Below are 15,612 nucleotides of genomic sequence, written 5' to 3'. Positions count from 1 at the left end.
TTCTAAAACTATAAGCATTGTATTTGGGACAAATCATTCACTAAACCCTAAACCTCAACTAAATCTTGTAATAAATTATGTGGAAATTGAGCAAGTTGAAATGACTAAACTGCTTGGAGTAGCCCTGGATTGTTAACTGTCATGGCAAAACATATTGAAACAACAGTAGCTAAGATGGGGAGAAGTATGTCCATAATAAAGCGCTGCTCTGCCTTCTTAACAACACTATCAACAAGGCAGGTCCTAACCCTGGCTGGCTGTTGATGTCCTAGGTCAGGGCTCTCCAACCTTGTTCCTGGAGAGCTACCTTCCAGTAGGTTTTCACTCCAACCCCAGTTGTAGCTAACCTGTTTCAGTTTATCAACCAATTAATTATTGAATCAGATGCACTAAATCAGGGAGAGCCCTGTCCTAGACAATACATTGCAAAGCACCATCCCCACTAAACTTTTTGGAAATGGCAAGTTCACTTTCTCATCCATAAACACAGTCAAGTGCAAATACGGTTAAGCAGCTCAAATCAGCAGGATGTGGGGCATTGTTATTAGGAAGGACGTCTACCATGGATGGATCGCTAAAATGATGATTAGGATCACACTTCATCAATTTAAATATTATGGGGAGACCTATATATTTGGCAGCCAAGCACGAGTTATCAGTGTAGCCTATTATCGTCTAGATATGACGTTGAAAAATATTCACGCCTACAATTAAAAACCGTTTAAAAACTTTTGACAATTGGCTGGCGCCCCTGATCGGCTACTATACCGCCCACGGTACCCCAGCCACCAGCTCATAGCGTTGCTGCAGTTCCCGCCCCCACTCCATTCCCGCTTCTCCCCAAGTTCACTCCCACTATCCTTGGTAGCTATGGTGATGTGTGTTTATATGGGATTATCCAATTGTGAAACATTAATAAAAATGAATCTGCCAATTAAATGATAGATTTTTTTTATGTTTGTGTGTGACGAAAACGATTAGTGATTAAGGCAGTAGCCTAGCCTGTTAAAGTTAGCTAGCTACTACTAGTGGATATAATTTTAGCTAAAAGTAATCTATAGAGACATGGTAGCAAATTGTTTCAAATCTAAGAGACAAAAACTATCAGGAAGCGAATATTTAAAAAAACAATGAGAAAAGAGGCACAATCTCTAAACCAAAGAAATTCACTGGGGAAATTTATCAGAGTGCAGCAATTATGGATACTCACCTTTTTTCCCCCAATTTTCGCCTAAAATGACATACCCAAATATAACCGCCTGTAGCTCAGGCCCTGAAGCAAGGATATGCATATTCTTGGTACCATTTGAAAGGAAACACTTTGATGTTTGTGGAAATGTGAAAGGAATGTAGGAGAATATAACACGTTAGATCTGATAAAAGATAATACAAAGAACAAACCAACCATTTTTTTTTTACCATCTTTGAAATGCAAGAGAAATGCCATTATGTATTATTCCAGCCCAGGTCAATTTGGATGTTGGCCACTAGACGGCAGCAGTGTATGTGCAAAGTTTTAGACTGATCCAATGAACCATTGCATTTCTGTTCAAAATGTTGTATCAAGACTCCACATATGTGCCTAATTTGTTAATTAATAACTTTTCATGTTCAAAACTGTGCACTCTCCTCAACAATAGCATGGTATTATTTCACTGTAATGGCTACTGTAAATTGGACAGTGCTGTTAGATTAACAAGAATTTAAGCTTTCTGCCAATATCAGATATGTATATGTCCTGGGAAATGTTCTTATTACTTACAACCTCAGGCTAATGCGATTAGCATATGTTAGCTCAACGACCTGCAAGGGACCCACCGATCCTGTAGAAGTTAACTGACTTGCCTAGTTAAATAAATCAAATATAATGTTTAATGAGGTGTGTATGTGTGCGCATCCGTTTTGGGAGTCGACTCCTATGACTCAAACCACAGGAGTCTGAGTCGACTCCAATCACAGGAGTCAGAGTCGACTCGCCACTAAGTCGTGCACCACTAACCCTAACCACAAGAGAGCTGCTCACATTTGAAATACCATTGTTTCCTGTGGTACCGCGCTTGAGTGGCATTAGTAGAAACGAAGACGGTTCTCAGGGCACGCCTGGTTGTAGCTAGATATGCTCGACTCGCGTCGGGGACAATTTTAGTTTACCCTAAACCTAGCCTTAATCTAATTAGGCAAGTCAGTTAAAAACGAATTATTATATCAATAACGGCCTACCCCGGCCAAACTCTAACCCGGATGACGCTGGGCCAATTGTGCGCCCCCCTATGGGACTCTCAATCAGGTTCTGTAGTGACGCCTCTAGCGCTGAGATGCAGCGCCTTACGCTTCGAACACACCGACTGCGTCATTGCGTTTCGATACACCAGAAGTACATTCATTTCCAATGGAACGCTGCATTTGCCTTGCAGCATTGCGTTGCAGAGGCAGTTGCAGTGCGTTCTGTGTGGTGCATAGTATGCATCAAATTGTATGAGTGGACTTGACAGAAAGTAGCAAAATATGAATGTAGATCTTTTTTTTGCACACATTCAGTAAACATTTGGGATTACATAAAAACAGTTTAATTGCATAATTTCTTTACATTTTTTATTTATTTATTTGCCAAGTATATTATTTATTCGATGACATCCTCAAATTAATTGTGAGAGCCTATAATATAATTTCCCCCCAATATGCAGTTTTGGAGCGAAATGCAATAATAAATAGTCAAGATAGGCAGAGTAGGCTCTTTCAACAATGAGACCAACGTGGAAGGTGGTATGACTATTTCTTTCACACACACCTCATTGGCTAGGTTAGCAAGCTAGGTTAGCTAGCTAGCTAACGCTAACTAGCCACATCTAACACAAGCTCACTACTAAACTGACCTGGCAATCCTACTATCGTGGACACTTGTCTCCAAGCAGCATTTTTTGCGTTTATGTCCCTGTAGCTGTCAGCAGTTGTGTCAAAAAGACACGGTTTTGAGGATACTGCGAAAATGATTCTCTCCTCCATGTGTCCAACCGCATGCGACCATTTGCAAAAGGTACATGCATCAGTATAGTTGCCTAGCTGCGCAAAATGTTATGCAGCAGTGATGCAATGACGCAGTCGGTGTGTTCGAAGCGTTAGACCGCTGCGCCACTCGGGAACCCCCTCTTAGGTTGGGGACGTCCCAAGGATACCGGGTAGCAGTAACTAGAATTACGTCAAAAGACGTACTTATTTTTTCTGAAGAAATGGCTCCGATGGGCGTTTGATCCTTTTGCTAATGTAAAGCACATGAGGTGAAAGAGAGAACCGATTTGTAAATACAGTTGCCACACCCTGTAAGCACACCCTCCCGAGTTCTTCGAATGGCTAGCATGGAAGTTACCTCTCCCGCGCTTAACATAAAGTTGCCTCAATTTGCCTATTTGTTCATTTCTTACCAGGAATAGTATAGCGTAACTATTTTCGTATCGGGGTTCATTCGGCAACATAGACACAGTAGCAACAAGGTAAAATGTTATTTGTTTAAAATTATTCCACAGAGCGTGAAACATTTTAAACGTATTTGACTCATAACGGAATTTGCTTTCTCTGCTATACTGTATTGATACAAGAACAATATCAGACATGGTTGAAGTAGCTAGTCGTTGACGCTGTGTGTTTATGAAATAACTGTTGTACGTAGATGTGGGCTACTTCCTCACCTGAATGCCCTTTAACGGGTATTTTAACGGATAACTGTGGCTTTGACGCGGTGTGTTTATGAAATAACTGTTCTACGTAGCTGTGGGCTACTTCCTCACCTGAATGCTCTTTTAACGGGTATTTTAACGGATAATTTTGGCTTTGTCTTCCCACATAGAAGTCTCATGCCCTCTTGAACGAGAGCGCGTGCATAAGTGTCAACATTCTGTGGTCCTGTGTGTGTGTGCATACATTTCGAAATATGTTGAATGGGTGACGAATTTTAGTCCGCTCATTATGAATATTTTACTTTTACAATTATAAAAGTTTTTTTAAATGTAAGAATATTATAATACTATACATTTTGTATAGTTAAAATTATTTTCTTCTTTGAGTCATCACACTATTTAATAGATTACATACAGTATAGGATATACTTGATTGTTTGAGGGGAACATAAAGCCTAATATGTCAAAGTGATGCAAATTTATTTTTAATATTTATTCAAACGTTTTTATTTTTCTCCCATTTTAGTACAAAAAGTCACTGCATCGAACAGCTGAAAATTCAATCCCACCTTGGTGGGTTAACCTCTAGATAGACCTGACTGGATACTCCATTTGTCAGCAGCACCCAATGTGCTTGCCACATGATATGTGACTTCAGGAGGGCTCAGGATTTGTTAGTCGTGAACACCTCTGGACTCCCCCTCCATTGTTTCTCCCTCTGTTTGCAACGCGTACGGCACAGGGTCTGACATGAAGAAAGTGGTCCATTGGTCAACGAAGGACGTGCTCCTGTGGCTGACTGATGTGGGAATGCAGGAATACTCAGAGGCCTTACGCCACCTGAACGGCAAGGGCCTCCTGCAGCTCTCTAAAGCGGACTTCCAGATGGCTCCTCTGGCCCTTGTCACCTTGGATGGAGGCAGAAAGCTCCTGGACAAGATGGAGACTCTCAGGATAGAGCACCACATTGAAACCTATAAAAACGGGCATGCCAACGGACACGCCATCTTGGCCGTCAACAGTGAGGTTAATGGGAACAAGCCCAAGAGGAACGGTGTGGTCAACGAGTTCCACAAGGAGCGGATCCAGATCCCCATGCCTGAGATCACCCGCTCTCCGTTTCCTGAGGAGTGGGGGAAGACGGGCGTGGCTTTTGTTTATGCCATGATCTGCTTCATCTTCACCACCATTATGATCTCCGTGGTCCACGAACGTGTGCCTGCCAAGGAGGCCACTCCACCCCTGCCAGACAAGTTCTTTGACTTTTTCGGGCGAGTAGACTGGGCTTTTTCTATATGCGAAATCAACGGCATGCTACTGGTCGTCCTGTGGCTTCTACAGTGGGCACTGTTAAAATATAGGTAAATGACCAAGATATACTTTTAAGTCCCGTGCCATTATTTTACATGATATGATTTTATAGTAAGGAGAATATATTTCAACTTAGCTGAATAAAATAGATATTATATTTCTCCTGTTCCGGATCGAGTGCGCATATGAAGTTCCTATGTTGAGTGTATAAGTGATCATTTGAAACAGGTCCTATATGCTTGATTTTTTTGTTGTTTGGCAATTTGTGAATGAGACAAACCTTAAAATGTCTTAGAAATCATACGTATATGGGCTGCGTAATGTGACTTTAGGCTATTGGTGATGTGAGAAAGTTGCAACAAAAGCTTGCCTCAGGCTGCACACGCTGTTCTCTCATCAAGTGATCATATTTTCACCCATCAGACTATTCTCAATTTAATCTGGTCTTTACTAATATGTAAAATTAGTTTTGATTTAGGGTCAGGGGAAAAAAGACATATCATCCGTATGCATATCATATATCATATCTTCGTTTTTCAATCATGCCGGGTAGGCTACTCCGGTTTTATAGGGGAGCATGGAGAATGTGCTTAATATTAGCAGAAAAATATAAATAGTAGCAGCTGGGATCTTCCTCTTTTTAGTGGTAAAAACTAAACATTAAATTAAACTGTTGACAGCTCCTCTCTCTGTGCGCTCGAGAAATGAGATGGAAATGCATGTTGGTGAGATTCTGTAGCTAAAGGTAATGTCAGCAGCCTATTACTAGGCTATTCAAAATCAAATACAAATTCACTATAATTGTAGGCCAACTCTAAGCCGCCCTACATAATCAATGAACCAACAGCATCGCCTAGGCCTATATGTTCTCTCCCAGACGTGTGGATAGAACGTTTGGAGCGTAGCATAATGTAACCAGTCCATCCAGTATGCATAATAATACAGTCCACACTCAAAGGGGATTACTAGAATTTGTTTAATTTTGGAGTATAGACTAGACCAATTATGTACCAAAGACATCTTAAGTATGCAGTAGGATACTAGGCTATGTATTGTATATCGGCACGATCATCATTTGAATTATTCTCATATAGGCCTATGCATATTCACAAGTTCTACCTTCATAAGCATTCACCTTCGAATGCGTCGTCCATTTAGTTGTGTTAGGCTTTAAAACAACATACACAACAACCATGTTTTCACTCGGGTACAACCTGTTGTTGAACTTCTCCAAATTGATTGATCATAGTGAGGTGAGTTTTAAAATCACGGTACTGTTTTGATTGTAAGTGTTTGATGTGATCTTTGATTGCATTTGCATTGATTTCAGAGTGGTTAGAGGGACAATAGAGCACTGAGTTACATTTGGGTACTACCAAAGCATGTCCAGAGAGCATAATAGGATATTGCCATGACTCAACGGTCATGTGGAATTTTACTGCGGTCATGACTCTTGACCGCCGGTGTGGCGGTAATACGGTCACCGCAACAGCCCTAGTAGTGTGCTGGTTAAGCACTCCAGCAGGTCTCGATTCTTTATGTACAACGTTCTCATCCTCAGGTCCATCGTTGGTCGGCGGTTCTTCTTCATCGTTGGCACACTCTACCTCTACAGGTGTATCACCATGTACATCACCACACTCCCCGTGCCAGGGATGCATTTCAAGTGTTCTCCTAAGGTACTTACCACCTCTCCCTGGGCTCAGAAATATGCCATATTTGTTGCATTTTTCCATTATGCAAAAACATAGCATACTAGCATTACATGACTGTGTAGTAAGTAGCCTTATGTCTTAGAGAGAGGAACTGCACCCTTTGATTTGGCCTCATTTCTTTGGCTTGCTCCTCAGGAAATGCTTGCAGAAGTCACAGAAGCCAAACGCGTGTTGGGTTGAGGATGTGGTTTGATGTGGGTGTTTCTTGGGTATGTCCTTGCCACCACCAAGACGCACCCATATGTCAGAACCTTGCCCGTATCCATTTTCCCCCACTCAATTACAACAAACCAAACTCCTGCAGTTTGAGTTCAATAACTACAGGTAGATGTATGGTGACTTGCTGAATTTATGTAGATGTTCTAAACTAGGTGTTTTGATAACTTTCAAATGTAGTAATACCATAGAAGCAGTGTTTTGCTAATATATCAATGTACACCTGTCATTGTCATTCCCAGCTGATACAGATACTGTGCCTATTGGCATTTTGTCTGGTGGTAATGGGGCTACCTTGGCAAACATGTCAGAGTGGTCATAACTTCCTGTGTGGTGTCCCGTATACAACAGGAGTTCCATGATCCTGGTACAGAATACTTAGGGTTTTTCCTTCCCCATATTGGCTGATATCATCAATTCAATAATTTAAAAAACAATACAAGTGAAAGTTGTCTAGTAAAATTTTATGCTGAGTGCCAGGGCTCTCCGTTCAGAGACATCCGTATCAAGCCATTCTGTCAGTCTGGACTTCATCACATCATCTTGCAAGTCTCCATGTGCTGGCTCCATAGATGCCTCTGTGAACACATACACACATAGTCACTGTTCTATAACCAATGGCAGTTAGGATATCTGACAAACAAACATATACTATGTTGAAGTTTGAACAGGTCAGACTAAACCTACCCAATTATGTCGCCCCATTAAGGGGCATGACAGCGTAGGTCAGCTCCTGGCCCATGACAGCGTAGGTCAGCTCCTGGCCCATGACAGCGTAGGTCAGCTCCTGGCCCATGACAGCGTAGGTCAGCTCCTGGCCCATGACAGCGTAGATCAGCTCCTGGCCCATGACAGCGTAGGTCAGCTCCTGGCCCATGACAGCGTAGGTCAGCTCCTGGCCCATGACAGCGTAGATCAGCTCCTGGCCCATGACAGCGTAGGTCAGCTCCGGGCCAATGACAGTGTAGGTCAGCTCCTGGCCGATGACAGCGTAGGTCAGCTCCTGGCCCATGACAGCGTAGGTCAGCTCCTGGCCCATGACAGCGTAGGTCAGCTCCTGGCCCATGACAGCGTAGGTCAGCTCCTGGCCCGCTGAGGGTCCTCTTGCTGGTCTTCTCTATGGTGCATGTTAGGCTGCAAACTGGATATCTCTGAAACAATTACAGCAGGCAATCCTTACAAACAATGTACTTCCTCATCTTATGAGGTGGTGTGGAATATTGCATTTTGTTACAAGAAAGGACAAAGCTTTTTTAATATCCAATTCACATCCAAAATGATTACTACATGTATCTGCTTGGCTGGGAAATTGATTTATCAAACCGGGTATTTTTTTCACTTTTCACGGAACTCTCATTACCTTTGATAAAGCTGTCTGTGTCATCAAGGAAGTGACTCGGGTCAAGCTACAAAGTCATACAGGCCCCCTATTTCTAAAATGTTTCTTCTTAAAATGTGATAAACCCTAACCCTTAACCACACCGCTAATCTTATGCCTAACCTTAAATTAAGACCAAAAAGCAAATTCTTGTTTAAATACATTTTTGACTTTTTAACTGTGGTAACTAATGGAAACCCTAATTTTATGCTTTACAGATGCATTAGACTGATTGTAGCTCCAGATTGGATTAGATTCAGGCTGGCAATGCCATTACGGTTCTTGATTCTAGTTCACTGTATTAGTCAGACTCAGATATTAGTTGGCTACTACCATACCTGCATCCATTATTTTGTTTTGCCCTAGTTGGACTGGGGTGCTCAGGAGTATTTCTGTCTGTAATAAAGCCCTTTTGTAGGGACAAACCTAATTCTAAAACCTAAGTCATTATATTCCAATATCTGGTCATACTCACCACCACTGGTCGTTACACACCGGAGCGCCATTCAAAGGGCGGATTCGATTATGCTGGGACCGTTCTATGGCCCGTGACGTAGTGGTATAAAGTACTTACGGTTGAAGTCAGAAATGTACATACACTTAGGTTGGAGTCATTAATACTCGTTTTTCAACCTCTCCACAAATTTCTTGTTAACAAACTATAGTTTTGGCAAGTCGATTAGGACATCTACTTTGTGCATGACACAAAACATTTTTCCCAAAAATGTTTACAGACAGATTATTTCACTTATAATTCACTGTATCACAATTCCAGTGGGTCAGAAGTTTACATACACTAAGTTGACTGTGCCTTTAAACAGCTTGGAAAATTCCTGAAAATTATGTCATGGCTTTAGAAGCTTCTGATAGGCTAATTGACATAATTTGAGTCAATTGGAGGTGTACCTATGGATGTATTTCAAGGCCTACCTTCAAACGCAGTGCCTCTTTGCTTGACATCATGGTTAAATCAAAAGAAATCAGCCAAGACCTCAGAAAAAAATTGTGTAGACCTCCACAAGTTTGGTTCATCCTTGCGAGCAATTCCCAAACGCCTGAAGGTACCACGTTCATCTGTACAAACAATAGTACGCAAGTATAAACACCATGGGACCACGCAGCCGTCATACCACTCAGGAAGGAGACGTGTTCTGTCTCCTAGAGATGAACGTGCTTTGTTGCGAAAGTGCAAATCAATCCCAGAACAACAGCAAAGGACCTTGTGAAGATCCTGGAGGAAACAGGTACAAAAGTATCTCTATCCACAGTAAAACGAGTCCTATATCGACATAACCTGAAAGACCGCTCAGCAAGGAAGAAGCCACTGCTCCAAAACTGCCATAAAAAAGCCAGACTACAGTTTGCAACTGCACATGGGGACAAAGATCGTACTTTTTGGAGAAATGTCCTCTGGTCTGATGAAACAAAAATAGAACTGTTTGACCATAATTACCATCGTTATGTTTGGAGGGAAAAGGGGGAGGCTTGCAAGCCGAAGAACACCATCCTAAATGTGAAGCACGGGGGTGGCAGCATCATGTTGTGGGGGTGCTTTGCTGCAGGAGGGAGCACTTCACAAAATAGATGGCATCATGAGGGAGGAAAATTATGTGGATATATTGAAGCAACATCTCGAAATCAGTCAGGAAGTTAAAGCTTGGTCGCAACTGAGTCTTCCAAATGGACAATGGCCCCAAGCATACTTCCAAAGTTGTGGGGAAATGGCTTAAGGACAACAAAGTCAAGGTATTGGAGTGGCCATCACAAAGCCCTGACCTGAATCCTATAGAAATTGTGTGGGCAGAACTGAAAAAGCGTGTGCGAGCAAGGAGGCCTACAAACCTGACTCAGTTACACCAGCTCTGTCAGGAGGAATGGGCCAAAATTCACTCAACTTATTGTGGGATGCTTTTGGAAGGCTACCCTAAATGTTTGACCCAAGTTAAACAATTTAAAGGCAATGCTACCAAATACTAACTGAGTGTATGTAAACTGCTGAAATAAATCGTTCTCTCTACTATTATTCTGACATTTCACATTCTTAAAATAAAGTGGTGATCCTAACTGACCTAAGACAGGGAAGTTTTACTAGGATTAAATGTCAGGAATTGTGAAAAACTGAGTTTAAATGTTTTTGGCTAAGGTGTATGTAAACTTCCGACTTCAATTGTAAGTAAAAAATACTTTAAAGTACTACTTAAGTAGTTTTTTTTCAGTGTCTGTACTTCACTTTACTATTTATATTTTTGACTACTTTTACTTCACTCCATTCCTTAAGAAAATATTCTACTTTTTACTCCATACATTTTCCTCGACACCCAAAAGTACCTGTTACATTTTGAATGCTTTCAGGACAGGAAAATAGTCAAAAACACGCACTTATCAACCGAACATCCCTGGTCATCCCTACTGCCTCTGATATGGCAGACTCACTAACCTCAAATGCTTTGTTTGTAAATTATGTCTGAGTGTTGGAGTGTGGCCCTGGCTTTCCCGTAAATTAAAAAAACAAGAAATGGTGCTTAATATAAGTAATTAGAAATTATTAATCTTTTACTTTTGATACTAAAGTATATTTTAAACCAAATACTTTTAGACTTTTACTCAAGTAGAATTTTACTGGTTGACTTTTACTTGAGTCATTTTCTTTTAAGGTATCTTTACTCAAGTATGACAGTTGGGTTCTTTTTCCACCTCTGCTGTGACGTGAATGGGGGAAAAAGAGGTGAGGGAGGACCGCCCTTCTCAAATTGAACAGTAATCTGCGCCACTCGGTCATGTTGGCAGCATGGTGAATTGTTCAGAAACAAGTTTAGAGCAAAGTTATTGGTCAATCAAATCTCCTATGCGGAGGCGATTTAAAGGAGTTGAGAAAACAAGTGACGCTAGTTAACATATAGTAGTGGATGCACCACAGCCTGTAGTAAATGTTTGCTGCCAGTTAAAAGATACTTTGTGTTAAAAGGGTAGATTTGTGGGGTGCATTGCCACAGTTATAAACTTTACGTCTCAAAGAAGCTGGACATTATTGTGGCTCCAGCAGAATTTTTGGGGGGACTCAAGGATTTTGCATCTGAAGACTTGCAAGCGGTACTGGCGCCGGAAGATGGCCCGCCCTCCCAGGCTCATCTTGAGCCTGTGTAGGGATCAGATCTATTTTTATTTTTAACGAAACAGTTGTTTGGTTTATTTATTGTTTGTTTTTTTGGTAGTTTGCACATCCCACACAGTAGGTAGCGGGATGCACACTAAATTGTGCGAATGCCAATATACCATAGAATCATTCTAAGTGCCTACTGCTTGCAAAATATATATTTTTTTCAACTATAAAAAAGTATGTTTTTTTGCAGGACAAGGATTGTCCTGACTTTCAATAATGCCTGAATGGCTTCACCTTGCTTTTCTGGTTGGCTGTCAAGTTTCCCCATCCAATTATTTTAGATCAATAGGAGAGCAAGTTTCACCATGGCATGACTGTAGCGTTATGTTGACACATGATAATTTTTAGAATATGGCAAATATTAGTCAATTATTGCATTCTATCCATGCTGGCTTTCGCAAACTACCTGAGACATGAAACAAATAGGTGGGATGGCATAGGCTTCAGGCTGTCGCCATTTTATTAGGCCTAATGCGCAATTTGCCTAAATGGGAAATGGAAACACTTCAACCACTTTATTTTTTATTAGACACTGTAGGTTTGTTTTTTTGTTTCTTTTGTTACATCTAGCAATTTTGATCGACAAGCTAGTTAAATGGAAATGCACCGTGGCATGCAATTGTCGCATTTATTTTCAATGCAAACTTTCTAAATGTCAACAACAAATTCACTCTACAAGTTAATGGAAACATAGCTAGTGTCGGTTAAAACAGAACCGGAGACGTTCTCACATTAAACGACAACAGACGATGTATGCCTCTTTGGAGGGTTTATTTTTCGTTTGTGGCAACGTTGGTCCCATTTTAATGGATAGTAGACAGCATTTGTCAATATGACTGTAGACCCATTTCTTCAGCAGTTTCACCTCAGCCATGCTGTAGTAAAAGCTGATCTACTGTATGCCCCCCCATTTAAGACGTCAATATATCTGCAGCCAATGTTTGGAACGGTTTCGAGACTCAACTTCTGGATTTTTTTGTTGTTGGACTGCACATGATGACTTCGCCTACTGTGGCTAACCTCAATGCTCCCGACCGTTAGCACGTCTGTTCAGTGATATCACGAAGCAGTGGTGAATCAGTGAGTTCCTCATGAGAGTTCCCCTCCCCCCTAAAGTTAGTGTGAGTCATACGGTATAGGCCTAGTGAACATGGTAGGGGTGAGTCGAACTATAATTTCCTGTGAATCTAACTATAATTAGCGATACTGTTGAAACCTTTACACAGATACAACTGTTACTGTATTGTTGTTGAATAAGTCTGATTTCATGTGCTTATGCCTTTCTGGAGCACACTAACTTCACACACTTTTGTGATGTTTTTTTCCTGTTGTAGCTGTTTGGTGACTGGGCGTCCCAAATGAGCCGAGTGATGAAGATGATTGCAGGAGGAGGCATGACCATCACTGGCTCCCACCACATGTGTGGGGACTACCTTTACAGTGGCCACACAGTCATGCTGACACTCACCTATCTCTTCATTAAAGAGTGTAAGTAGGCTACACAAAACTACTGCATAGCCTCTCTTAGTAAAAACCTGCCCGTAATGTTTATTTTGGAGCAACAGAGACACCTGGTGGTATATTGTAAGAATGATTCAATCTGATATCTGACTGTTGAAAAAACACGTTTGATTGGTTGCATGAAATGAAAGGTATTTTCTGTTTCTTATAGATTCCCCCAAAAAATTATGGTGGTACCACTGGATCTGCTGGCTGCTCTGTGCTGTGGGACTCTTCTGCATTCTCCTGGCTCATGACCACTACTCTATAGACGTGGCGGTGGCTTACTTCATCACCACACGCCTATTCTGGTGGTACCACACCATGGCCAACCAGCAAGTAAGTCTATATTTGGTCACACTTACTAGTGGAATAACCAATGTAATTACCCTATAATGGACTATAATCACTTGTATGTGCAACAATTATGGAATGGTGTTATTCATGAACATTTTTATTTGTTTCACAGGCGCTAAAGGAATCATCGCAGAGCAACTTTTTCTCAAGGGTGTGGTGGTACCGATTTTTCCAGTACCTGGAACAGAATGTCACCGGCATCGTCCCTCGGAACTACCAGATGCCGCTGTCATGGCGATCGGCCCAGTGGAGTCAAGTGAAGTACAGCCGGATCGACACTGTGTGCCCGTGAGAGGAGGAATTGACACCCCCCTCCCCCCCCCTAGAAGGACATGGTGTAGGACTCTTAACTACACTCCTAAAAGTGCCATATCTAATCACAAGAAGATGCCCTATCAGTCAAGCTCTGTAGCTGTTCCATTTCCCTTTTGTGTTCTCCTGTAACACACTCTCCAGTCCAACTGGCTAGCACTGTGACCAACCATCGCTTCAGCCAAAACATTTCACATTGGAAAACAGTCTATCATCTAATCTGAAAGCTATAAGGGTTTCCAGTGAGTGGATCACAAGCATTTTCTTTGTCAGGTCCAGATCTAGTTCAGTTAACAATAGGACATGTAACTATATATGTCAACACCAATATCTCTCTCTGTAATTGTTACAGATACTCTGTTGCTGAAATTGAACGAAACAATCATGTTTGTCACGGCAATTGGGCTGTTCCAAATGTTTAGTCTTTCATGCTCAACTGTTTTACCAAGTTTTGGTTCAAAAGACGTGCTGTAGCATTGAGAACTGACCTGTCATGAAGCAGGAGGCGCTTTTTGTAGTGCAAACCATTTCCCAAGTATATAAACAACGTGGTCTCAGAGCATTTCGTATTATTCTGTATGTAAATCCAAGACACTCCATTTAGTATGCTATTTTACGTTTCATATGGTGCGCATTTTTTTGTGGATGTTCGTTATCCATTTCGTATTATGTTACGAATTACAATTCGTATGATATGATACAAATTACATTTCGTATGATATGTTACAAATTGCAATTCGTACAATATGTTACGAATTTCAATTCGTATAATATGTTACGAATTCCAATTAGTTGTGGATAACGTTAGCCAAGTGGCAAGGTTGCTAACGCTACAGTTAGCTAGCTGGCTAACCTTAACTAGGCTAGGGGTTAAGATTTGGGGTAGGGTTAGGAGTTAGGTTAACGTGTTAGGGGAAAGGTTAGCTAACATGCTAAGTAATTGCAAAGTAGCTAAAAGTAGTAAGTACTTGCAAAGTTGCTAATTAGCTAGAATGCTAAAGTTGTCCGTGATGAGACTAAAACACGCAATGCTAGATGTTCACGTTAAAAGCCCATCCATCCACCCCGACCAAGCACCCTCCTTTCATTTTTCCTTAACTAACCACTAATTTCCGTGTCCCAGATTTACATTTACTATGTTACGTCTAGTCTATGAGACTAGTCTGATATAACAGATTTATTTTTCAAATTAATGCTTTAGATTTCTACAGTTGGGAGACAAAAAAGAGTGAAAAGGAGATAAGAATTAGTAACAATGTTCCTCAGTGCCTTTCTTGTTATGATTGTATAGTAAGTGTAGCAGTGTCCTCACTAATGTATTCATGTTGAATTGAATGACCGTTTTAAAGTTATACATCAGTGTTTAGACTGGAACAGATAGGACGATACTTGAATTATCCTGATGCTGATCACCGATATAGCACGCACACACTTGAACAATTATGACTCCATTACATTTTCTCCTTGTTTCTGAATGTAAAGAATCCTGTAATTCTTTGAATCCATTCAGTGTCTTTCCAAGGCAATCATGTTTGAAAAAAAAAATTCGGACTCTTATTTTCTATTGATTTATTTATTACATTGATTATTGCTTGTGTTTTTCTCTGTTAGGGGAATATTAGACTATGTCATGTAATTTCTTGCCTATTATGCCAAATAGCTGCATTGTGTGGGCTGTCCTTTGACCAAATTGTAGGTCAGTGTGATGGAGAGAGAGGTTAACACAGTGAGGTTTTATTGAGGGGTCATGACAATGTCTCTGCTTACTGATGAAGACTGACCCAAATGCCCCTCTCCTCAAATGAAATGTATACCTCAGAACTGTCCTGTTAACCACCCAATGAGAAGAGCTGATTGTGGTGTAACCATGGGAAAAATGTATCCGATAGGAAATAAATCCTATGTAGCACACTTAATCTGTGATTGTTGTATGTATGTACTGAAGAAGTGATCTTTCTCTGCTCAGTTTGGTCACGTGTATATTATTTCACT

General features: G+C 41.0%; 1 protein-coding gene across 1 annotated transcript; it reads left to right on the top strand.

Annotated features, from left to right (window-relative positions):
* The first annotated feature begins 3,126 nt into the window (after window positions 1-3,126).
* On the top strand, window positions 3,127-15,471 carry sgms1b (sphingomyelin synthase 1b). Its single transcript, XM_055890665.1, has 6 exons — window positions 3,127-3,488; window positions 4,198-5,032; window positions 6,544-6,661; window positions 12,786-12,939; window positions 13,124-13,290; window positions 13,421-15,471. Exons 2-6 carry the CDS (start codon window positions 4,422-4,424, stop codon window positions 13,598-13,600), a joined length of 1,230 nt encoding a protein of 409 aa, XP_055746640.1. The 5' UTR covers window positions 3,127-3,488; window positions 4,198-4,421; the 3' UTR covers window positions 13,601-15,471.
* Window positions 15,472-15,612: the final 141 nt, after the last annotated feature.

The sequence above is a fragment of the Salvelinus fontinalis genome, chromosome 30 (assembly GCF_029448725.1).
Source record: "Salvelinus fontinalis isolate EN_2023a chromosome 30, ASM2944872v1, whole genome shotgun sequence".
Taxonomy (NCBI): domain Eukaryota; kingdom Metazoa; phylum Chordata; class Actinopteri; order Salmoniformes; family Salmonidae; genus Salvelinus; species Salvelinus fontinalis.
Note: the sequence above shows the minus strand (reverse complement) of the source record. Positions and strands in the feature narration are given on the sequence as shown.